General features: G+C 44.2%; 1 protein-coding gene across 2 annotated transcripts in view; it reads right to left on the bottom strand.

The window, feature by feature from the left end:
- The window catches only part of GRM7 (glutamate metabotropic receptor 7), a 221,306-nt gene that overhangs the window by 84,753 nt on the left and 110,490 nt on the right, over window positions 1-26,063 (bottom strand). For both annotated transcript variants that reach the window (XM_090148492.1, XM_031605444.2), the window contains exons 3-4: window positions 22,900-23,041; window positions 21,823-21,977 (exon numbers count right to left, since the gene is read on the bottom strand). In XM_090148492.1, coding sequence (XP_090004618.1) covers window positions 21,823-21,977; window positions 22,900-23,041 — 297 coding nt within the window. The remainder of the gene's footprint in view (window positions 1-21,822; window positions 21,978-22,899; window positions 23,042-26,063) is intronic.

The raw sequence follows: 26,063 nt of genomic DNA, 5'->3' as shown, positions 1-26,063 counted from the left end.
AGGCACAAAGCCCCTGTGTTTTATTTTTTATTTATCAAAGCGCTTAGCGTTCTGTAGTATCTGCAAGGAAATACCGCATAGCTGTGTAGCATTGAGTATTTCATAATTTTTATCTGGCTCATACCTATCTCCTATCTCTCTTTAGCACTTCAACTTGCCAAGAAAAAGAGACTTCGATTTTTTTTTTTTTTCAGTTCATTAAATTCTGGTAACAAATTGGATCTGCCATAGTGGAGCTATAGTTTCAAATCAAGCCAAGTATTCTTTAACAATACAGACAATACCCTTCAAAGATCATCCTCATTTTAATGGAGTTTTCCTTACAATAGCATACAGAACTCCAGGAGAAGTACTTCTTTTCCCAATAAGCAGTGGTAGTTTTAGTCCAAATCACTAATTACCCAGAGCACTGCTGTTTGCCCCAGTATTTAAGCACTTTCCCATCAGCTGTTCTCTTTCAAAGCTGAAATAACTCCTTACAGCCTGAAGGAACCCTTGTGCATGCAGATACTTGCCAATCAATAGGCAGACAGCCATGATGGCAGCAATCTGGCCTTTGCACTGCAATGAGCGGAGCTCCCAGGCCCTGCCTGCCTTCCCAGTAAAACCATGCTCTCCATCTCCACTTTTTTTCCTTTTACCATCCCAGCTTGCTTTGGATTTTGCTTGTTTGTTTAGTAAGGAAAATATTTGCGTGGGACAAATACAGCACTGCATGAGCACTTGCTCTACACAAACTCTTTTTTCTTTTGGTAGCCAATATACATACGCAGGTAGGTGTCACGTATACATACAGCAGGTAGTACAGACATCACAAATACACGCACATATGATCTGCAGTACTGATAGGTCTATTGCAGCTTTGTCCATTTTAAGGCAAAACCTCTTATTTCTTATTCCTGGCCAACACTACCGCTCTAGCTATGCCTGCAAAGACATTTAAGGCACAATCAAGACAAATTTCCTTCCTGAAGTTTCACAGATGAGTCGAAAAGTCAGCAGCAGCACCTGGCCCTCCCAGCCAGCTCAGCACAGAGCTCTGCCTGGAGGTACTGCTGGGGAAAGCAGATACATTCATCTGTTACTCTGAGCAGTCATTATACTAATTTCCCAAACCCGACAGCCACTGTGCAGTAAGGGGGCTGTGCTCATTCTCTTCAGAGAGTTACATAATTCTTGTAGCAAGTTATTTCAGTAGCAGGATATTCATCACTGCTGCTGGCAGAGTGGAGTTTTCCTATGTCTTTCAAGTTATGTCTTTAGTCTGCAATGAGCAACATGAGAGCTTTTGCTTAAGGAGACAGCCTAGATTCACTGTTTTGAATACAACCTCCCAGAACTGAAATCAAATTTCAAATTCTGGTTACAAGGCAGTTTTGCCTCTTGTTACAACGACAGTTCTTCAAACTATCGCACAGAATCACATAGAAAACTGCGGTGATCTGAAGCATAAGGCAGATCACAAGTAAAGAAGGCTTGAAAAAATCTGGTTGTACACAGAGAGGCTCAGGGTAAGTTACCTGCCATCCTAAAAAGTGCAAATCCACCAAAGAGGCAAATCTCAACTTTTCTGTCTTGCTCCTTTGTGTAGCTTTGCAGGTTATAAAGGTTCCATGGGGTGGAAACAAGGAAACAGCAAGCTCTTACAAGTACTAAACCATCTCTGACTCTTCTGATTTTGCAGTTAAGAGTTGCAGTAAATACATATCCTATTGAAAGAGAAAAAAAGTTCCCTGCACCATGGCCAACAATTTGTCTCTCTGAAACAAGTGGGTAAATCGACTCAATCTGGCACCCCACACAGTGAAATGGAGGCAGAAGAAAAGCATATGGCCTCATTAAATTAGCTTAGCAACCCATGTACTATGGGATAAAAATAGACAGCATGTAAACAGATGTTTTCAAACGAGTAAGAAAATGAGGAGTGGGGTCAACCTGTCTCCTCATGTTAGCTCTGTGCCCTACTGACCCAACCAGAACACATTTTCCTAATTCTGAGTCCACTGTTTACGAGGTGCATCCAAAGCCTACTGCTCACAAAGCATAATGCATATCAACGCCAAAGAAAGAAATACCGGGGTCTTCCCAAACCAGGCTGAATGCAGTTTCAATGTTGTCTGCAGCCAAGCTTGAAAATATGCCCCTTTTGCTAAAAATACACCAGAGTGCCTCCAAACCACCACAAGCTGTGAGCAGCGTGCCCCCAAAGCTTCATGCTGTGCTGCCACCCCAAGGACTGCAACCTGCAAGCAAAACATCAGCATGGGATAGAAGGCCTCAGTGCTGCGTGTAAGCAATCCTGCAAGCTCACCCTGGATATGTGCATCATCACACACTCAACACTGCTGTCCAGCCCTTAGTGTTGTTTTTGCAGCTTGAAATGAAAACTTTCCAGAGTAAAACTGGACAAAGCTGCGGGAAAAGAGCAGAGCTGCGATGGCTGAGACCCCGCACCTCTCCAGCTGTGCATTTATCCCAAGGGAGGCACCTAACAGGGATTCCCACCTTTTAAGGAAACCCAGTAGCAAAACCCTGTTTTGCTGTTCAGCTGTTCCACTGAGTTAAGTTCCACTTTGGGGTTTCTTTCTTTGCACTGCCTCTAGAAAGGAGAGCACAATTTCTGCTCGTCTGAGCTGCAGCATCCTATGGAAAACACTTGTTTAACAGAAGCCAAAATCTAAGAGTATTTCCTAGGTTTTCTTGTTGCATACCAGCTAAACCCGCTTTCCTGTAAACCTATGTGTATTAATTTTATTACCGCTTAAACAAGCATTTCAAAGGGGATCTGTGGTCATAAAATCTGCAATGAATAGATCTTAGAAAGAGAAACAATATACTTGACCAATGTTCCAAAGTAAGTGACCTCTATGAAAAGTGCTCTACAGCTTAATAAGATAAAATCAATACGTCTTGATAAAACTGTAATAGAATTCCACAAGAATTACTCTAAACCTTTACAGATTTAATAACAAATAATAACGTTCTCATCGATTTTTTAATGATCCCTCCCCACTCTCAAGAAGACAGATCCCTATTAAGGAGTGAACATTTTTAATCATTGTTTTCTATTGACCAAGCTGAGCAGCTGAGTGACTGACGGAGGGTCAGAGGTAAGCAGAGGCCAAATGCCCATTAAGTTGACTGTGTAGAAACTCTCAGCCCTCACTTAATTCTGACACAGCCTATCATAACTGAACTCTGCCTGCTTACAGTAGATCAGATTTTCTCCAGCTTAGTTACAGGTTGGTTTAGAATGCTCAGTAAAACCCCACTGCTCCCAGAATGTGAGTGGGTTACTCTGTATTGGCTTTGTTTTCTCCCTATATCGTATTATTCACAAGAATGCAGACAAAAGGAGTTATTACCACTGTCTGAACTGAACATGCACCACACTCATTGCTCTGTGACTTCAGACAATAATCATCAGCATTTCTTTTTTTCCACTGTTATTTTTAGACAGGTAATTGTATGAAATACAATTTGAAGCAATTTTTAAGAAGGAACCCAGAAGAAAATATAAGCTTTTCAATTAAGAGGAAAAAGGATGTATCTTTACTATTTATAAACGTCCCATCAGATGCATGGCTAACAAGTAAACAAGACCCAAGTATTCTACAGTTCAGTCTTCATCAATCATTTGCCAGAGTGGCAACATTGCTGCCTTGCAACCAACCTTGCCATGGATTAGAATTAAATATCACGAATCCCACGACGAATTCTATGACTTTCAATTGAAGAACAGCCTGTGTTGAGCATTATCGTATTTTGAACGCTAATTGTAAGACTATGGTGGGACTATGGAAAGACACATGCTATGTGATTACTTTAAGATGACCCATACAGATTTAGTTACTGTGAGTTTATTTAACAGCTCGGACTCCAGCAGCTTATCCTGATCCATGACTACAATCAACAGCTTTTTCCATTTCAGAAGGCTGACAACAGCCTTCAGAACATCAGTTTTACTATCTTCAGTGTGTTGGGTGTGAACCATTCCGAGCATCACATTATCACTAAGCAGTTCCTGCAGTGTTTTACCACCCAAAGCCCAGGATCCCACCCACCACAGGTCCCTAACGTGGTACCCAGCCTCACCCGACAGGACCGCGCACTTGGGTGTCCATCTGACAGCTCTCCTCCTGTTAGCACTCCAGCATCTTGCACATCACATTATCAGCACATTTGCTCGGGCTAATTACATTAAAGTGATTGAATTTCTTCAGATGGGAATTATAAATGATACAATTATATACAAAATAGAGTTGCTGCAACACCTGTCTTAGAAACCCTGCAGATACCGCTAATTTCCTCTCTCACCCCTCCTCCCATCTCCCACAGCCTGGAGATCCCTCAGTGCACCCTCCACACTACAGCAGGTTCCCTACAGTCAGCTTCTCAAGTCACTGATGATTAGGTAACTTTCCGCTATATTCAGCCTGACCTGTAATTTGTTAATTCTTGGAAAAAGCCCAAGCTTGAATCTGCCTCAAAGATGTACAAACACACTGTCCCAAGTCCCTGAGTCAGCACTATTTCTGCACCTCCCACACACCGAGCAGCTGTTCACACAAACAGCTCCATCAGAGCCTGTGGCTTTGAATCAGAGGACATCTTAAACGCACACCTAATTCTACACACTTTTTTGGAATTATTCTGATTCAGAAACCATTAAAATTTAACGTGTACAAACGCGTTCTCTATAATGACAGACTTTAAGCGGGTGTTTAAGCTTAATCTTTTTGAACTGAAGCCAACAAGACAACTTAAATGCAGAAGGCTGAGCACAGGAGCAAGAGTTTGGAATTCAGGGGCTCGGGGAGTTGGATGACCCAACCAAAAAAGCTGGATGCTGAAATGTATATGTATGAATAATCACTTCTTACTTTTGTACATGGCCAAGTATTACTCCAGTGTGGCAAGATTTAGCGATTTCCCAATGTTGCCCATATATCATACTTAAGAAAATTACTTTTTCAGCAAATACCTCTAAGATATAGATAGCTATTTTCTGAGATTTTACAAATGAAAATAAGTTCTTATTACTTTAAATCCTTGTGATTTCATTAAATCATTACTCATACACAGAGAAAGATGATATTACCTAATGGGTTTATTTTCTACCCTGGGGGATTAATACAGAAATTAATCACGTGGTGAAGACACAGAGTTTTTCAGAGAGGGGGTGCAGGGGAAGGGACCAGATCCCCAGACAGCCTTCTGCTGGGGATGTCCAGGAGAGGTCAGAGTCCTCACCAGGCTGCAATGGCACCGTGCTCTGAATACATCCATACGTCCCCTACTTTGTGCAGGGCACAATGTGGCCACAGCACACGTTCTCTATCGGGATAGGAACCATCACCAGCACTGCAATGGACTCAGAATTTACCAGAGGCCGGTAAGGAACTCCGCGTATCAAGTTTTATCTGAGCGCTTTGTTCTGTGCTGTTTGTGGTCAGCCAGCCAAAATGAAAACATCAGCACAGCACGCAGCCCTTCTGAGGAAATGCTCGCGGAGATCCAACCTCCTCATCGCTTCTCAGAAAGGTCCTTCAGGCCCAGCACTGCTAAGGAAGGAGGATACCCCCGCGTCGAGCAGCTGGCAATGACAAGAGCTGTGGCTCATCCTCAAGCGGAAAATGAGGCTTGCTAACCTGTGGCTGTTTTTTACACAAAGAATCCCCCAATGATTTATTTCTAACATTAATCTCGCATCTCTCCTTCCATCTGATGTTACACGCTGCCCATTTTCTGCCTGGAAGCATAATGCTCGCTTCCCTGGCAGTGATGGCCAAGGGAATTATACGTGCTTTGGAGGCTAAACCAGGCTCCAGGGCTAACGATGTGGTTTTCCATGGTCAGCTGCCTTACAGCAGGGAGGGGAGTAGTGGGGAAAAGAGAAGACAAGTTGACAGACGAGGCAGTTATCATGGGGAAAACAGCAGGCAAATACCAATAGGGAAAGAGTGGGCAGCAAGGAGAGAAGCTCCCGTTCCCCTGCAGTTCTGCCCCAGAGCCAACACTAAACTGGTTCCAGTGATACCAGCATCAGCCAGAAGAAGTTTCCAGTATCCCAGAAGAACAACTCTGGGCAGGCTGGTCTAGGAGTATGTGGTGATCACTCAGTGGTGATGCATGATCGGTGTGGATGAAGAAGCTATTCCTAAATAAGCCTTCTATGCCACTTCTTGTTTACCACATCATTGCTACGTGCTGTGAAGCATTACTTTCATGCATCAGTAATGATTTCGAGGGCAGTCAGGTCATTGGTGGTTGTTATTTAATAAGGAAAATAATAAAACCAGAACATTTGACCTAACACATCTCTGTGCCTGAAGTGTTTTCATTCGCAGACCACGTGGTTTGTGAGCAAATACAACAGATTGACCTAATTCCATGAGCAGTTTTTATTAGTTTACATTATTTTTATTCTCCTCCACTTTGTCCAAAGCCTGTCCACCCTAATAAAGGCCAGCTACACAAATTTCATTCACCCAGTAAGTCACCACTTACTTATGATTACTGATGCCACGTGAGTTGAGAGCAGCTACTCAATTTTCTGATTTCCTTAGCCTTCAAGCCAAAATGGTTTAATTCACTACCATTAAATCTGGGATAAAAGCATTAGATATGGAACGATAAGATCGATTTTTAAAGGCAGCCAGTCTTTTTTCAGATTTCATTACACTGCTCCAGCTGCATACTATGTAGTATTGTGGAATTGTTAAGATAGTTTACAGATTTTCTTGACCTCCTCAGTAAAACGATAACATGGAAAGATTTTGTTCACTTCCTTCATGACACACACACACACACACACACACGCACAAAAGCATTTTTATAACAGTTGCAGATTGAAACATTGACAAAGGGTACGTTGGCTGATGTCACATCTGAAATGTTTTTTGCTATACAACACATACATCATGGACAAAGGAAATTCAGCTTACAGTGCCTAGGGCAAATCTGTGAGTTTAAGCTGTAAAGCTTCTATTATGGAAATAGATGTATGTTGGCTAAGTATCATTGTTATCACTTTTATGAAATTATACAGCTGCCATGACAATGAGATCATGACCCAGGTGGCGTCTAGACAGCACTGTAGAAGGAAGGTTAAATACACAAGTATATTATTATTCATTATTCTACACTTCACGGCCTTCGGGCACTTCTTAGTGTCACAAAGCTCCCATTTATATCAATATAAGAGTTAGAGGAAAATCCAAAATTTATTTATTCTATTGTTGATTTTATTGCTGTATCAGCTGAGAATGAGCGTTTTCCTGTTGCAGCAGGGAGACACATACAACAAAGAGCTGATCCCTATCCCTGCTGCTACAATCCTTGGGATGGCATCACATGCATCCCCTTACCGAGCAGGAGATTGTGTTTTAACCCAAAAGGAACCACTGTTTTCTCTACCAAAAGGAAAAGACCAAATCCACATCTCAGAGAGCAAGGGAGCTGTTACAGGGCAGAAGACGAAGACAGCTTGAGCTCTCTTCCCCCTAACAACTGCAGACTTCATAATGCGTGAGATTTTTGCATTTTAAGCCACAGAGGGACTTTCTAAGTTGACATCACTGTAAGTCACCGGGCTGCTTTATGTACACTGTGCTCTCCTTTCAGCTGAATACTCGACTTCTTATTCAAACGACTCCTGCTGCTAGGATGAATAATTCTTTTATGAAGTGGAATGTGCAGTCACATAAGCCCACTCTTGCTAGTGAGGATCTGTAACTGCTGTAAAGACTATCACCAGATTCAGGCAAAACCTAATAGCTTTAAGAATATATCCAGAAGTAGAATGTTTCTCAGTAATTCGCCTTATCCTGCTACCCACTTATTAGAAATGGGATATTTGTGTTGCAAGGGCCTTATCCTGGAAGTATTTGCTTTTCCTCCCACCTGAAGATGGGGTAAAATGCTTCACATTTTTTTATTAGCTATATTGCAAGGCAACAAGATAATAGCCTTCTTCCCCTCTCGCTCTCATAGCCTGCCTTGAAATTATCAGCTGCTTTCTGCTGCTGGCAGCTAAATCAGCTTTTGCATCGATCTCCTCCAGCAGCAGCAAAACTGCAATGGAGTGAAACAGGGACTCGAGCCAGGGCAGGGAGCAAAGCAGAGCTAAGTCAGGCCAAGGTGCAGAAAGCAGATCACTCTTTCCTATTACTGGCAGTTACTCTCAAAGCATGAGCTATTATTTCAATATTTTATATACAATTAAGTATCTAACTAATCTCCTTGCATGCATCAATACCTTCCTCCCTGCACTTCTCGGGTTCGTTCCTCCTTCTCACCCTTTCTCCCTGCTCCACAGATGGCCTGTTTCATTTTAATAACATAGAGCAGTGAAATCAGAGAGATACAGAGAGTCTAAATGCAGAACATGCTGGAGTGGCTCCTTCCCTTTGATAGCAGCAGCAGACAAAATGCACATTGCACATCCTTAAAAGCATTTAAACTCCAGTCATCTGCCTGCATAATTTAAAACACGGATAAAAGTACAGACATCTGCCTACGTGGTGATGCAGCAACCAGAGAAACCCCCAAACATGATGGGTGCATTACTGACAGCAGGACAGAGGGGCCGCATCCCAGCACTATGGGGCATGCAACCCAAACCTCCTCACAGAGCATCCATGCTGATGGGGCCGAGGCCCTCGTGGCCACCACACAGCGGGGCCATGCACTCACTGCTTGTCACACACCACCCACGTGCACTGCATTCACCTCTTTCAGTGCTGAGTCCATGCCCTGTCTGTATGTGTGTGCATCACTGAGCTTACCGTATCGACAGGAATAGTCACCCCCTGTTCATATATTTATGCATCCTCAAACACGTGTGCACAGTCCCGTACTGACAAACCAGGCATGGAGAGATGCTGCTTTTTCTCTTTTCTTTTCAACTGTTGACATGGTAACACCAGCAGGATAAAAGTATCAACATTCCTTCAGATTGCTGTTTAACACGGTACCTTTTTTTTCCTGCAGAAATGCGATCTACAGAATACATGTGGCAGCACATCCCAGTGCAGGTGATCAGCAGGGCTCACCAGCGTTTGGGCACAGGTAGCTGTGCACAGCAGCTGGGTCACTTCTTAAACTACTGCACATGCTAGCAATCTTACTTACAAGTTCCACTTGAGAGAACATCCCTCAGAAAGAATTGAGATCTCCATTGCACTCCTGCTCTTTTTTTTTTCTTTTTTCTTTTTTTTTTTGTGGGGGGAAGAGAAAAAAGATTTGCTTCCTCGATTTTGACAGCTGAGTTCTTAGTTGCAATCAGGTTTTAATAATTCCATCCCGCTACAGCATGCAAGGATGGGAGCAGCACAGAATAACAGCTATTCCCTCCTTCTCTACAGCCTCCTCAGCTGACGCTGCTGACACAGTTGCAGCACTCACTCCAGCTGTGCACATTAGTCATGTCAAACTGCAAGGTGCTATCAAAAACAAGCGCTCAGACTGACACGTGAAAAGGCAAATACAAAAATAATTCAGATTTCTGCAGCCAGAGGATGCAGTCCCCCACGGGATCTCTTGCATCGCCCCCAGTCACCTGTACTTGAAACACCAAGAATATTTTAGGGAAAAAAAAGAAAACTTCCACTTCTATTTAAATATTCCAGGAGCAAAATATCCTCTAGGCACATAATCCTCATCCTTTGATCACCTCTGCTGGCTTTTTCCTTCCCTCCTCTCCCTGTCTCAGGGCTATCCCACCCTGTCACGGTTTTGGCTGCGATAGTCAATTTTCTTTGTAGAGATTTGTACAGTTCTGTATTATCAATTTTTGATAGAAATAACAGCTATAACACACTGAGGTCATGGCTTTGGTTTCCCCACTTTTCAGTAAGAAGCCAGCAGACTGCACTCAGAAACCCCAGCCTTGTCTCTAAGGAACCACACACAGACCTGAGAAGATCCACATCCTACAGTAGTAACTCCTCAAGCTGATACAGGGCCGCCAAACAGCCCTCACTGAGCCAACAGTGAGCATCAGCGAGAGCAGAGCTGTGGGACACGGGGCAGCAGGGCTGTGACCCTGCAGAGCAGAGAGGCTGCAGGGTATCTCCCAGCAGAAACGCCTCTGCAGAGTTGAATAAGGCAATGTGAACATAAGGGAACTTTTAAATGGCTCTCAAGTTGCAAGATAATTTGTATTCCCCTCTTCATACCAACACATTAACCAAATACATTATTTCCATAATGAGGAGATGAACATCTGTGTGGCTTCCCAAAATTTCAAGTGGCAATACTTGAGACAAGTATTCTCTCCTTAGGGATTGACACATCAGCATTTTAAATCATTGCCAAAGCTAAAAACATCATTTAAATTCCCAGGAGGCACTAAAGAACGATTTCAGGTATGATTTAGATTTTTTTTTTAAATCAAGTACACCAATTTAGTTCCACGAATTCGACTGCAGCAGTATTGTATTAGACTTCGTACTCAGCCCCGCGTATGAAAGCTTGCATTAGCCGTCTCACTCAGAGCGCAAGACAGAAGTGCCTGAACTACAGCCAGCTTCAGGATGGAGGCACACAGAGCTCAGAGCCCCTCTGAGCTGAGCTCATCCCATTCTGCAGCACGTCAGCCCCACCAGCCAGGTGTGCAGAGGCACTTCTAACCAGCACAGCTCCATCGCTTCCTATCTGCGATGGAGTAAATCCACTAAACCCAAATATTTACTCAAACAAAGGGAAATTTTCAGCTTCTGTAGTGGTTGGTGGCTGATTTTCTGTAAACAATTTCTTGACCAACTATGGGACCTGACCCACTTAGCAAACAAACTTTTGGCTGGAGAGCACCTCAGGACCAAAGACCCCACGCAAGAACCCTGTATTCACACAGCATGAGGAGTATTAGATTTTACTGCGTGTAGGTGGGCACTTCGTAGAAATTATGTGAATATTCATATGTTGAACATGACAATGGGTTGCTTTCTGCATGGTCTGCGCCTGTAACCAACCAAAGACAAATCTGTTTTCTCAACATGACCTTAAAGGGCACAGAGGAATGGCACTTCTTGCCAACAAATAATTCTGCACTATCCTGCAATTATATTTCAATTATGAGACAAGAAGTTTGTGTTTATCTGTCCTTACCAGGAAAAAAAATTCCATGATCTTCTGACTCCAGTTTCATTATCCTAAGAGCTGGAACGTGTGATCACACTGAGGATTTCTTCCTAAATAATTTCCAGTTTCTGTCATTAGAGCATTATCACACAGTCACCAAAATGAAAACCCATTCCCAAAGCAGATCTGCAAACCCAGCGTGAGTAAAGTGGGCACTTCAGCATTCATTGTATCATCTTTAGGGAAATTATGTGTATTATTTCCCAAATTATTACCACTTTCAAAAGCCTATCATCCTTCAAGCATTACCAACACAAACCAAAAGGAAGAAGAACAACCACCAAACAAAACCAAGCGCCTGAAACAGCCCTGCACAGCAGAGGAGCTGCAGACAGCACAGAGCCCTCCCTGCGTGCTGCACACCCCCAACCATCCATAGATGCTCACGCAGGAAAAGATAGATGGTTGTGCAGCCACTATCAAACACGTCATACCTACGGCGAATACATTTGTAACGTATAATGTAAGCAGATTCATTTGCCACTTGCAAACATAAATACCGTATTTGCATTTTACTCTCATAAAAAGCTCAAACATTTTTATTTTTTGCTTTCCTTGATTTATTGTGAAGTGGTATTTATTTTCAGGCTTGCTAATAAAGAGGATGAATAAATGAATCATAGGACATGTCAGAGAGTAATTTTAAGTGGCCTCGAGGGACAATTTCATTGGGTTATAGCTATGGTCAGAAATGGCATAAGGAAAAAAAACGTGTTGAATTAAGAAACCTTTGCTTTCAGTATCAACAACTGAACCCAAAGAGGAAATTCACACTCATTATGATTTGAGTGTGATGAGCGCGTGAGTGTGATGGAATAGCTGATAACAAAAGATAGAGAAATGCTGAGATGCACGAATTTATGAATGCATGAAATAACGTGTTACTGTAAATATATCAAAGTAATCCTGGGACAAGATGTACTACACAGAACTGACCCACACCTACATTTTCAGATATTCTGGTAAGACAGGAGGGTTGCTAAAGGAGCAGAAGGGAGGAGCACCACAGATATGCACCTGCCTTGTACTGGTTTGAAGTTGAGGGAGGGGAGATTTAGGTTGGACGTCAGGGGGAAATTCTTTACAGAGAGTGGTGAGGTGCTGGAACAGCTGCCCAGAGAGGCTGTGGATGCCCCGTCCATCCCTGGAGGTGTTCAAGGCCAGGTTGGATGGGGCCCTGGGCAGCCTGGTCTAGCATTAAATGGGGAGGTTGGTGGGGAGGGGAGTTGAAGATTCATGATCCTTGAGGTTCCTTCCAACCCTGGCCATTCTGTGATTCTGCCAGGCAGGGGGTGAGGAAGGAGATGCAAAGACCAGAGCAAGCCTATGGGGTGCCTGAGGGTGCCAACACTGTTGGTACAGCGTGTCCCAGCTCTTCCCTGCTGTCCCAAAGGACCTGCCTTGCCTTGTGCCTGCACTGCACAGGACCCATGGCAGGGCTGGGAGGCCACTGCCTCTGCATGCACAGACGCTCCTCCAATGGGTTGCACTGGTATTTGCTTAGCAGATGGAAGGGGGGTTTGTTTCTTTCATTTTAATTCCTAATATACGAGGCTATTTTAATTCCTTGTTGCAAAAAATAACCCTTGTAGAAATGACTGATGACGGAACCTTTTATTTCTTCCATCACCTTATGGCACAAGCAGATTGTATTTGTATTCTGTGTTTCACTGCCCCCAATTTCAGTGTTTGAAGCTTCCTAAATTAAAACAGTATGATCATTGTGAAGGAAAATAAACAGTCAGGTCTGTGGACGTAATCCCTAAGTTTCCCCTTTGGAACTCTTTCTTGGGACCAAACTCATCACACGTGGGAATCAGCACTAGGAGAAACCAGCAGTGCTTCTGATCAACCAAGTGGCATCCCTGATGGCCTGTCTGGCAGCAGCTTTGGGTAGTCCACCAGGCATTGGACTGGAAATGCTACACACAGTGTTGAACTCCTTCCTGCTTTGCCAAAGCCAAACATCAGAGATGACAAATGACCTGTGCCATTACGAGCAGCCCGTGGTTCCCAGCCCTCCTGCAGAGCGGTGCTTTCAAAACATGGCTGTTTTTACCTGAAACAAACAGTTTATTTCAGAGTTCTCTTGCAATTCCTTCCTTACTAGAAAAATATGTTAAATATGAATGGTGAAAGGAATATTCTGCTCATATTACTTTCCTTGGAGGTAGAAAAACACGTTAACCTCTGCTGCCCCTTTGTTTCTGCAGTGAGGCTGCTCGTGCCCCTCTGGTGCATCACCGCAGCTCCCTGCACCGCCTGCGTGGAGTCGCACAGACAACCACAACGTGAGCGCTGTGCCTGGCAGGGCCCCAGTGCCAAACTGCTCTGAGCGAGTGGGAGAAGGTGACAAAATCTTTTCTGACTCCTGTTTCTATGTCTGAAGAAAACGGCAAACTAAAACATTATTTTTTTATACTTCTCGTGAGCCGGATCTGCTCAGCAGCTCAGGAGGGGCTCCTCTGTGCCAGTGCAATGACATTCCCTGAGCTTCACCCCCACAGCACACCTCTCTGAGAGGTGCTTGGAAATTCAGATCAGCCAAAGGTTCTTCTGAAGTGGTTGGAAATGGCTCAGCCAAGCCATGTTGGGACTCTTCCTCCCTACAAGTCAAGCATCAATAGAAAAGGTCTCTAATTGAGCACTGCTCATTGCCAGACCCAGAGAATGTCACTGCATACAAAAGGAAACCACTTCATGCAGTGACTGACATGAAGCAACACCTTGCTGAATCCTTTCCTAGCTTTGAGATCATGAGATTTGTTTTTAAGATCATGGGAAAAGCCTTTTGCACACCTTCAGGATTGCTCTTTACCTTCTGGTATTACCTAACAGTCCTCCCTGGGGACAAAGAAAGAGGAACTTTGGCTGCTAAGTCTTTCTATATATGTTACAGATCCTGGAAATCCTGCCAGTTTTACTAACAGATGGAAAATGAATTCAAACAAATGAGTCTTGAAACTCTGCATGGAAGCAGGGACTAACAGCACTAGAAAACACCAGGATTTCCTAATGGTCCGCTCTGGGGGGCTGAACGAGAAGCAGGCATTTGCCTTGTGTGCCGGCCGCGCTCTGCTCTCACAGGGATGGGGTGGCTGTGTGCCAGCCTCAGCTGCCCCCAGCTCTGAGTCCTTGCAGACCTGAGCAGCGATCAACAGCTCAACAGCTTTGTCCCATGAATTCTCTCTTCTTACAGTGCCAGCCACTCTGGTGTGTACACATGTGAATCTCAGCACAACCACCCACACAGCCTCCAGCATCCTGAAATAACACCTAAACACGAACACCGAAAGGAAAACGCCAACGTGAGCCCAGGGAGGAATGCACCAAACAGAGTTAAGGGAGCAGCACGTGCATCTGCAGAGTGAGCCACAGCTGGCCCAGGTCAGGAGATGCCCATCTCACAGCCCACGTCTGGCAGGGCTGGGTGAGCCCTTCCATTCAACAATAAGGTCCTAAATCTGTGCTGCAAGGCACTTCCTTTCCAATTAGAGCTTTTCCATGAAGCAGCTACACCCTTCAAACTTGATTTGAGACTACAAACAATGTGGATTTGGAAGTCTATAGAAGCTATGTTTCTTAACTTTCCTATATCTGCATACTAAAAAAAAAAAAATGCTGCCCTTAAGGCACTGTCTCTTTTGAACCTACTAACCTCTCCATGGGGCCTTCATCTCAGCTCTTTAAAGCCAAGCACTGCAGTGCTTCTGCACCTCCATGAGGATGGTTCCTGCTCCCAGCTGGGTGGGCAATGCCAGCCATCCTGCCACGCTATGCCCCTCTTTTTAAGTCAGCACAGGGGCAGAGGCAGTGACAGCCAGCACTCAGACTGAAGAACCACAGCTGATCCTCCCTCCCAAAGTGACTTTCCAACACTCTCGGATCGATACACAATAAACTTTTCACAGCTGCAAGTGTCCTGGGCTCCCAGGTAGCCACGGAACTAATTTAAATTCAATTAATGACTTCATCAGCATTGGGAAAGATGCATTCTCAACAAGTTTGCAGATCAAATGACTTTAAGCTCTGAGTGACAGAAGAACAGAAAGGTAAATTCTTCCTTCAGCTGCACTTGGCCAGCCGAGGCGTTTGTCAGAAGGGAGTGCCACTGAGAGCATCCATCTGATAAACTGCACTGGGTGAAATAAGAAACACACCTAAACAGATGACACATCTCACCTCACACATCACCTCAGCATTTTAATTCGAAAGCTGCTCAATACAACTTACTCCCAGAATGCAGATAAACTTATCCGAAACAGAGTGCTGCTCCCAAAGCACTGCCACAAAGCAGCACAGCTCCCATTGCTGCTGTCTGTGCTTGGCCATGGGAGCCAGAGGTGGACCCTGCTGAGAGCTCAGTCCCAGTGATGTGGGGCAGCACCTCGAGAAGCACAGAGCACTGTAACAAGCTCTAAACCAGGCTGTAAGCAAGAAGAATCCCAAACTGGTCACTTTACAAACATTGATAGGAGGTGCATGATGCTTTTCTGTTCTGTTCAGGGAGGAGATGGGTAAACACTGCACCAAACAAGCACATCTCTCCCAGAAAAACATCCCAGGGCAAAGGGGGCTGTAGCTGAGCACAGGACAGCAGGGCTGGGTTCGTTAATACTGGCTAAAATTCAATACTGTCTGTAACGCAGAGCAAAATGAACCTGCAGCTCTTTGCCTCAGTAGGCTGGCGATGTGGAGGTAAAATATTTGAAACCACTAAACTGTGAGAGATGACCTCATTCTGTTTTGTTTTTTTTTCCTTGACTCACTATTCTTTCAGTGCTTTTTTTCTACATGTAATACTGCTCAAACAGAAAAAGAAGCAAAACAGCTCTTGTTGGAAATAAAAACCAAACCACTGAAAGCACAGTTCGCCATCTTTTTGGAAGACAAGCAACAGAACAATTCAAGGACAGTTTTATGCTGGTTTACAGCATTTGCAATGCTTCTGTTGCTTGTTTTTTTTTTTCTTTTTTTTTTTCCAAATAGCTGTGCACTTTCCTGTGCTCAATTTGAGCCATCCGTTAACCTCAGAGCTGAGTGCTTCATGAGACTGCAAACCTCAGCCGCATGCAGCGCTCGCTGGAATTGAATCATTTATCTCAAATCTGCTTGAATGTCACTTTTGTTTTGTTGCATCAAATTCTGACCTCAGACCATCAGCAATACTTCTTTCACTATAGGCAAATCATTTCAGTAGACTTTCAAAACAGTGAACATTACGTATGTAGGTTACTCCAAAAGTAATGCCTCCTATTTATTTCCACAGGAAAGACAACAGTTACAAAGAGCACGATAGCACCAATAGAGAAAATTCTCAGCTGCACAACAATATCTTTTTATGTACTCACCGCCATCAGCCATGCATTTTCACCAGCCATAAACAAGAGCCTGCATTTGTAACAGTGTGCACCACTGGAGATGACCACTGCCACTGTCACCACTGCTGAAATGCACCAACCACCCCTCACATCCACTGTTTAGTCTCCATAAATGTTAATGAATGTCATTGGGAGCCAATTTTTTCACCTATAGGAACCTCAGTTCCACCCCTTTGCTTCATACACACTTCCACATCACACTCCATTCCGTCAGACTGACCCCCTGCTGCCAACTGTCGCACGGCAACAAAATGGAACGGCACAGTGGTGTGGGAAGGTTCAACCTTACTGCTGTACCACCAACATCCACCTCTGATGTTCTGGGCCAACATCACAATATAGGAGGCATTACTTTCAGAGCAGTCCTCATATAAATAGCCACAGAAATATGTTCCAAATGCCGAACCAAGATCCTGAATGTTCCTGCTCTACCTGTTCTCTGTGCTCTCTACTCTGTCACGCTGTTCAAGGGCTCTAATGAGCCAGATTCAATCTTAATGGATACTAAAGACTGATACCAGCAAATTTAAAATCTGAAGCGTGGATATTGCTTAGACTTGAAGAAAAGATGGGAAAGGGGAGAGATGATCATCATTCTGCATCCAGAGATCATCAGTATCACACAGTCCTCTGACTTAAATACCTGCCTGTAGATGCATCTAACAGCCTTCCCAATTTCATTTGGCAAATACTGCACAAATCTACTCCAGAATGATGAGGCTTTTCCTTCCCTCATGGCACAGGCACTTTCTTATCATTGGCGGAAAGAAGTACTTCTTCTCTGGGGACAGAATTTAGGAACTCCTGACTTGGAAGCTGCCTGCTAGGGAGAACTTCAATCGATGCCTGGGCCAGAAGTCTTATCATCTTTAATCAGAGGGCCATCCTGATATCTCTTATATACACGTATATGGTGTAATAAAGACAGCTACCCCAGGCAGATAACAAGGATAATTAGATTTGGGCAAAGCAGTAATAATGAGAGAAGAAAATACTCTAAAATTTAATAAATCTACTGAAAAATGAAGAAGCAAAGTGGCAGCAGAATACAGAAAGGTCACTTTGTGATTAACAAAGATTAGCGTGGAAGAAGTTCATTTAAATCTACAAAGAAGTGGGGCTGTGGTTCATCACTTTGGGAGCTCTGCTGCTGGAAATGGGGTGAACCATGGGGGGGGGGGGGCAGGGAGCATCAGCACTGTTTGTTTATGGCTGCTCTGAGTAGCCTACAATGCTTCTGGGGAATGAAAAATAGGACAAACGAACAACGCTCTCTTAGACCATCCCTGCCTAAAGAAAGGAAAACCAACCCGGCAATTTGCTGGTCTGAAGGCAAACAGCTCAGCGGAACTGCAAGCACAAAACACTTCTGTTTTGAAATCTCAGCCTTTCTTCTCATTTTCCGCTGTGCTTCCATTTTCCCTGCAGCGATCGAACTTTTGGGAGCTTGTTATACTCGCCTCAACGTCTCCCATTTATCCATTATCCTGATGGCATCACTGCTTCAAAACGGCCCAAACTCTTCCTCCGCAGCCCCCAGCTGCTCCTCCTCACAGCACCGCTCCTCCCCAGCACCAGCAGCACCGCATCCTCTGTGCTGACATGGGAACCTCCCCGCACGCACAGCTCACACGGAGTGGAAGGATGAAGAAGAGGCTTTCTGAGGAGCACAGCAGCAGAAGGTAACACCTCCCCAGATGCATTTTGGAGAAGACAGACGTTCTGCAGATTTTTTTGTTGTTGTGCTTTTGTTTTTGTGAACGTCACGCGCACGCAGAGCCACAGATGTTCATCATTTCTACATTATCGTAAAATGAACGTAATAATAATGATTATAAGAACGCGTGCCCGTTCAAATTTTAATTATGAAAAAAACATCCTTTGTCTTTCATTTAAACTGTTTTTTTCCCTCACATCCCAACACTGCTATTTGCTCTGTGGTTACGCCGTGCCTTTGCACAGCCATGGCACAGGGCTGCATTCAGAGCAAGGCACAACTGGAACTCACCAACACAAGCCCTGCTACGTGCAGTGTGCTCACAGCTTCTGGGCTGATGCTTTAACAGCCCACGAGCAAGAGGACGCACCATTAAAGCCTTTTTCGTGGGAACAGTTCAGAGTACCAGTAACTGCAACGCACTGCTCTGTTGCAGTGGCTGTTCCAGAAGCACGCTCTGCTTGTTTGCCTTGAAGTTGAAGCTCTGTTGAAGTTGGCCGTGGAGCTTGTTTCAAACACACAAGTTTCTGTGCAGTGATTACTATTTAAGTTTGCACTTCCTCTGGCTCACTGTCTACTGCAATTATGCAAATAAGACGCAACTTTATCCCTTCAGCATAATTACATCAAACACAATCGGGCTATATTAAGACTGACTTAAGAGGAACAAATTCAGTTCATGTAATGATTTCCTAAATCACCCCATGGGGCTATGGCAAAGAAAAAGCTGTCCCAAGGGTGACATCAAGCATCTAGACAAATAACCACACATCTGGGGCCTGACACTACGTGCTTCACGTCTGTGTTCTGCATCCAAGAACCATGGCTGGAGGAGTGGTAGTAAAAAAATGTATTTTTCTGTAAACTGACCATTTCAGCTTACGACTTTTGTGACCAACAGCTCTTGAAATGTCAAAAATCTGATAATCCAAAGCTCCCATGTATGCTTTAATACGATGGCACATTAATTTTCAATGCAATTTAACTTTTCCTGGCCTATAAGACTTACATTTTTTCCTAAAGTGTGAGAAGAGGTTGGCAGCATCACTTATTTAATATCAATATGATATTTTCTAGACGGGGGAAGCTGTTTGCTTCCAATGAACTTGGCTGGGAATCCTTTTCTAACATACTACAAATCATCTTTAACACAACGATCAATCGTAAGAAACAGAAGGCAAATGCTCTTAAGTAAAACCAGGACAACCCCCTTCCTCATCCCAACCAGAGAAGCACTCACTGAGCCCAGCAGAAGGCAGCTGGTGCCTTGTGGTGCCTGCAGCCCTCGAGCCGCACCGCCGGCAGCAGCACTGCAGGGAAAGGAGCCTGCCAGGCTGGGCACTGCTCAAGATATCCTCCTTTAGGGCAAATTGAGTTCCGTTCTGCTAATTTAGTTTGTTTCCATCAATTTATAGGGAAAGTCAGGGCTTCTTATTTCATTTATTTTATGTATTCTCCCCCAGAAATACATTACTAAATTCTAGTAGCAGATGTTCATTGCTGGATGATAAAAGAACAACGTTAAAATGTCTGTTTCCAGTTCTCTTGGATTCAATGCCAAATGAAATTACTACAGAAAGAAAAACAAAACAACATACAGCAGCCTGAATGCAAGCAAAGATAATCCATACGGGTAGCAGCCTCACTGAACAAAGAAACGCTAACACCTGAGGAATCCTTGCTTCTGTCAGTAACTGACTTCAGTGGATGCTTCTCACGGGGAATGAAACAGAAATGGAATTGGTTTGAAAGGAGAAACATCGAATTCTGGAAAACTGCTTCGCACACAAGAGGAGCACTCAGCAAGGCAGGGTTATGTTGGAGGACAGTATGAGAATGGCTGCACAGGAGAAGGGAAACGCGCTCTGCGCTCATAACCATCCCTTTACTCTTCCCCCTAACAGGGCTAAGCAGATGGCAAATACAGATGGTAATTAGGGATGGATGAACGAAACTGAGAAAGGTAAGAACCAGCCCGAACCTTTCTAGTGGTCACAGAGCGTGCAGGAATCATTTGCTATTGACATTGGAACTGCAGCTCTAGGACATTGTGCTCTGCCTCTCCCTTCACACCCAGCATGGCACCAACCTTTGGCTGATGGCTTTCCCCTTTCTGGAAAACAACACTCAAAATATGTACCTGTCTGCATGGCAGAAACTGTGGAAGAATGAATGCAATTATATATATAGGCAAAATATAATTCAAGCCTCACAAACCTCACAAACAGTAATGGTGCAGTCTGTGCGAGTGCAAGTGCAGAATGCAACGAGCCAGCTTCTAGCCAAAAGCCCAATTTAGCTGGGGTATAAGCTGTGTACAGGCTCAATGCTCATGCATCATGCAAGGCACTACAGGTGCTGATATTTGTAACTGTTACTTAACCAACTTTCTGTACCTGCATCCCTTCAGTCTGTCACTGTAACTCATTATTTCCAACAGAAAACTCCATTACGTCCAAAGTGTTTAATGTGTAACGCAGAAGGAAAATATTTTAAAACAAACACATTTGGAAAGTTTTCCTTTCTGTGTGCTGTTGGCAGACTTCGAGACTTTCTGTCAGAAACCCTCAGGGATGAATACAAACAGTAGGGAAAGATTATTAAAATGCTGTGTTTTTCAGAAACAAACCACTTCATTCTCTACCAACTTTACGTATTTATGGAGAAATAACATGTAAAAATGCCTCTAGGGTTCAAAAATTTAATATTAGGGACCTGAGAAGAATAACTAACGAGGTGGTAGCATATACACAGTAAAAATGAATGCAAACGTTTGCTTTCCCTGTGAGTGAAGCTCATTTTTGTGTGCACAACACATTGCAGGGACTCTCGTGCCGTGCACAACAGAGGAGTTCGTTCTCTTTACTCTGTGTCTATGAAGAACTTTCTTTTTCATGTCAAGGAGAACATGGACTCTAATCAGCATGCTTGGTTTGCCCAGAGGAAAATGATCGGATAGTTAAGCATCTCCACAGAGGGGACAGCAAATTAAGGATGGATCAGACACAGACTTCAGGGAGAAATGCTGAGAAAGGAGGAATTCTGTAATAGAAGTTCCTCATAATCTTTATATAGATGCACGCACATCTATGAATACATATATTGGTAGAGTACACAAAAAATGTAAATACATATAGCATACGATCTGAATAAAACACAAGTTAAGCTAAATAAAGGGAAACTGCTGGCATGAACCTGAATTTTTACTTCCTCAGTATGGAGTTTATCTGCTGTTTCTGAGGGTATGTAACTGCAGCGCATTTTCTCTTCCTACATGCATACATGACACATTAAGATCATTCTGGTTTACTGCCTTGAAGGTGACACAGATAACTGCTGGTAGCTTTTCAGCTGCAGATATAGCATACAGTTCTCAGATGAGGAACACAGACATTCAGGAAAATTCCAGGGGATAAAGACCAGCTCAGTGTATTTTATACCCTTCCAATACAACCACATCCAGATACAGCCATCCAAAGAAACAAGACACAAATACAGGCAATCCATTTTGTGCCACTTGTTTTCAGGAAACAAGGAGCAAGGCAAGAAGATATGAGAGAAGGTGGGCAGAGCTCTTACCCTCAATGGTCGCTCGCTTGGGCAGGATGGTGATGGCCCCCTCAGCCACGTCCTCCTGCTGCAGCAGTGGGCTGACCTTGGAGCCCCACGTGTCTGAGCCCACCCATAGGAAGTGCCCCACTTGGTCAGCCCTCTTGGCAGCTGCCAGGATTTGCCTGTGGAAGAGGACAGTTTGTTCACGAGTTAGTTTCATTTCAACATTGGTATTTGGTAAGTTTGGTAAAAAATGGTGCGTGGCGATTGCAGAATGAGTTTATTTCTGTAACCAACAGAACCCAGAAATTTCGCAGCACATCGTGCCATGATCTGAGCAGCAAAGATTGAACCTTCCTTTTAATTCACCCACTATCCTAAGAACAAAATCCCACTGTCTTCACTGAAACTTTATCCCAACTTCTTGTGTCTCACTTTGGAGAACTGAGCCTCTCAGCACCTCCCAACGCCATCAAAACGTCAGGATAATTTAAAATTCTTAAGTTAGAAATAAGCCATGCTTTTAAAACATTCTGCAAATAATTTTAATGGCAAGTGGTATCTGAATTGATATGAGCATTCAAGCCACTTTATTATCAGTAACCATAACCTGTCATAAAATACACTCTGAATTAAGGAATTACTCATTGTAGTACGAGCTTGGAGAGAGGAGCATTTTCTTAATGTCTCTGAGGTAAGGTCAGGTCTGCCGTGAGTAATTCTACAATAGAAAAAACCTTCAGACCTTCATCCAGGGCTGGATGGAGCCCTGGGCAGCCTGGGCTGGTATTAAATGTGGAGGTTGGCTGCCCTGCCTGTGGCGGGGGATTGGAGCTTCGTGATCCTTAAGTCCCTTCCAACCCAAGCCATTCTATGATTCACCCCTTGCAGCCCATCGCTCCCTCCTCCCCACAGCACGATCCAAGGTGCCAAAAGAGTCAGGCAGCAGCAGGAGCCCAGTGTGACCCTGCAAATGGCAAACCCACAGCCCCACACAGCTCCTACCAACAGGCATTCCCTCTTTGTTATCTGTGTTCTTACTTGCTTTCTTTTTTCTGCACGGCTACCAAGCACAAATGAATTAGTCCCCTCAGCCATCCTTACTTTATGTCCTCGTCGTTGGCAAAAATAACGATGGCCCTGGCATTGGGAGTTTCTAAGAGCTGCTTGATGATTTTATCGAAGTCGATGGTCTTGTCCTTGCGATCCTGGGGGATTTTCAGGGACTGAGCGATGCAGAGCCCACCTGTGGAAGAAAGAAGAGAAGGGCTCAGTCAGCAGGGAGCGTGGGAAAGGGAGTGGGAGATGCACGTAGACTGGAGGGGCAGCCTGGATGGAAAACACCCTGATCCAAACGTCCTTGCAGAGCACTTAAGCCTCCCTCCTGGCATCCCGAGGTGTGAGTACAGTTTGTTGCTGTCAAGGTGGGACACAGCTTCATTCATAGACCATACACACAATGCACGCCAGAGCAGGGCTGTGCATTGAACAGGGGGGTGCAAACACCATCATGGAGTAATAAACAAACAAACCAGACAATTGGGTATGAAAACAACAAAACCCAGCACAAACCATGAAAAAGCTTAGACTGACTCAGAAAAATAAACACAACAGGCTGAAATGTAAACGATGTTGACAAGGAATTACACTTTATCTTGGTGAAGAGCAGGGATCCTTTTTGATTTTGAGTTGAAAGATATTGGGAGAAAAAGCTTCCACTGAAGCAGCTTATTCGAAACAGGAACAACAGAAGAGTCAAAATGTTGGCAAAGGGAAGATTGGTCATGAAAATCTGTACTCATTGAAACGTCCATCACCAAATGGGATGGAGCTGCCTTGAGATACAGCACATCTGTGGAGCTGGACATCTCGTAAACACACAGGTAGTAGTGAAAAAAATGAGTATCAATCAGTAACAGCAATAAATACATCCATACAAAAGGAACACTCCTTTTTAACACATTTCACACATTACAGTTATTATGCTCGGTTGGGAAAAAAAACAATTAAAAAATAAAAATCACATCTCCCCTGACATTGCGCTTGTCGATCGAGGCAGATGAAGTCACACTTTTGCCTTTATTATTTTGTTTCTCAGCAATAAACTTTCATCTTTTCTGGCATCTTAGATAACAACTTTCTCAGTATACTGCACAGTGTGTTAATTAATAGTTTTAGAGGTGCACAGTAAGAACCTGAAGTAGGGATGAATTAATTAAAAACCAGCAGGATAAAGGAGCTATTTACTGGTGTGCTTTAAGTTGCAGATTTGAAAGAACAGTCAAACGAAGAAATAGAGAGGGTGTTCTATAGGACAGCATGCAAGAGGAGGAGTGCCCACATAGGAAAACAAGCACAAAATCACAAGCTGCTACAAAGGGCCAAGATTTATCACACAAAAACAACTGTGCTCCCATGATGGTGTCCCTCCCAGAGGCCTCTGCCCACTTTGACACAGCAGAGCAGGAGAGGAAGACTTTGGCAGCACTGAGACCAAGGGTTTGGCATGCTGGGTGGGTCTGCTACTCCGACACTTCTGAAGTGCTGTGCAGATCCCTGGTGATCCCTCCCAGCTCTCCATTACTTTCATTCAGAGAAAGCCCTCAGCAGGATCAGACACAGCTCCCAACAAGAGGCACTTGCAGAGAGATGTGGAACAAGGTTCCCCTCATCTGCTGATCTCAAATATCGTACCAACAGGAACTTCTAAAGCCAGGATGGAAGAATGCCTGCAGTTGCTTTTGCCCAGATATGGCACTGCACACAGGGCAGCAGTGATACAGGAGCAGCAGCAGTGGGGCAGAGAGCTGAAACCACAGCAGAACCCATCAGAGAGGAGCAGTGTTCTGTGCTTTCGTTATAGAATCCTTGCATTTGAGGGATAAAGTAAAAACCAAAACCTATATCCAGGTGATACATTCTGGTTATAAAACTATTATAAAAACGCAGTATCTAATATTAAGTAATTGACACCTACATGATTTAGGTGCATGAAATGAAGGGTTGAAACGTTGGCAAGGCTGCTGGCTCAGCAACCCCTCCTGACAATAATTACACCTCTTGTGTGGGTCATGCAATCTCTGCTGCCTGGATAGAGGAGCCAAAAATCTGATTATGGTCGATAATGATTACAGCTGAACTGAGCATTTCTGGACAGGGACAGCTGTGGTCAGACTCTCAATAGTGAGGAACAAAAGCCTCTAACACAACATACAAAGTATGTAATTCTTGTGCGTGTGGAACTAGGGTGGAGAAAATGTGGAAACTGGGAGGGGTGGTTTGGGGTCTTTTTTATGCCACAGAGTTTATGCTTCCTGGGGAAAGACAGCTCCTGGTTTCCCTGCTGCCTGCCACAGGTCAGCAGTAATGATGGATAAATGGCAAATGTCACAGAATCATCACAGGATCATAGAATGGCTTGGGTTGAAAGGGACCCCAAGTTCCAACCCCACTGCCACCAACCTCCAAATCTGACACTGGGGCCAGGGCCCCATCTAACCTGGCCTTGAACACCTCCAGGGACGGAGCATCCGCAGCCTCGTGCCATTGTCCCAGCACCTCACCACTCTCTCTGTGAAGAACCTTCCCCTGGCATCCAACCTAAACCTTCACTCCTTGAGCTCAAGTCAGTGATCAAACCCCAAACACACTGTTTTACAGCATAGTAGCACTGTTTAACAAGCTCAGCTGCCATGGGAACCCGAAGGGGAGAACTGCACTAGAACCAGGAGACAGCCTTAACCAGGCACCTACAGAGCAACATCAGCAGCAAACAGGGCTAAAGCAACACAAGGCCTGTTATGGGCAAATATAAAAGGCAGAAAGTGAGAGGGAAGAGGAACAAGGCTTGGGTGAAACAAGACAAACATGTTGATAGATATCCTGATTTTAAATTGCCTGCATCTCTTCCAGGAAAGAGACGTAATTCCAGATTAACTAATATGTGCTCCAAGTTGGGTCAAGATGTATTATTGTCTTTATTTGCTTTGCTCAAACCTATGCTGGGCAGCTCTGACACCCAACTCCAAGCTTGTCCCAAGTGTGCGATCAGCCCTAACTCTGCAGGCTGTGCCAGCTCACACAGCTCCTGCCTGCAGAGGCTCTGAGCTGGCTGCAGGCTGCCCTGACCTCTGTGGGGCCCTCGTGGCAGGCAGGGACATGTGCCACTTCTCTCTCTCTTCGGCAGCAAAGGATGCTCAAGGAGCTTCCTATTACAACAGGTAACACATGTGCATAGTTTTTTCAGCTGTTAATTCACAGTGCTCCTG

Source organism: Phasianus colchicus, chromosome 11, assembly GCF_987193195.1.
Source record: "Phasianus colchicus chromosome 11, bPhaCol1.hap1.1, whole genome shotgun sequence".
In the NCBI taxonomy this organism is placed as follows: domain Eukaryota; kingdom Metazoa; phylum Chordata; class Aves; order Galliformes; family Phasianidae; genus Phasianus; species Phasianus colchicus.
This window is presented reverse-complemented; position numbering and strand designations above follow the sequence as displayed.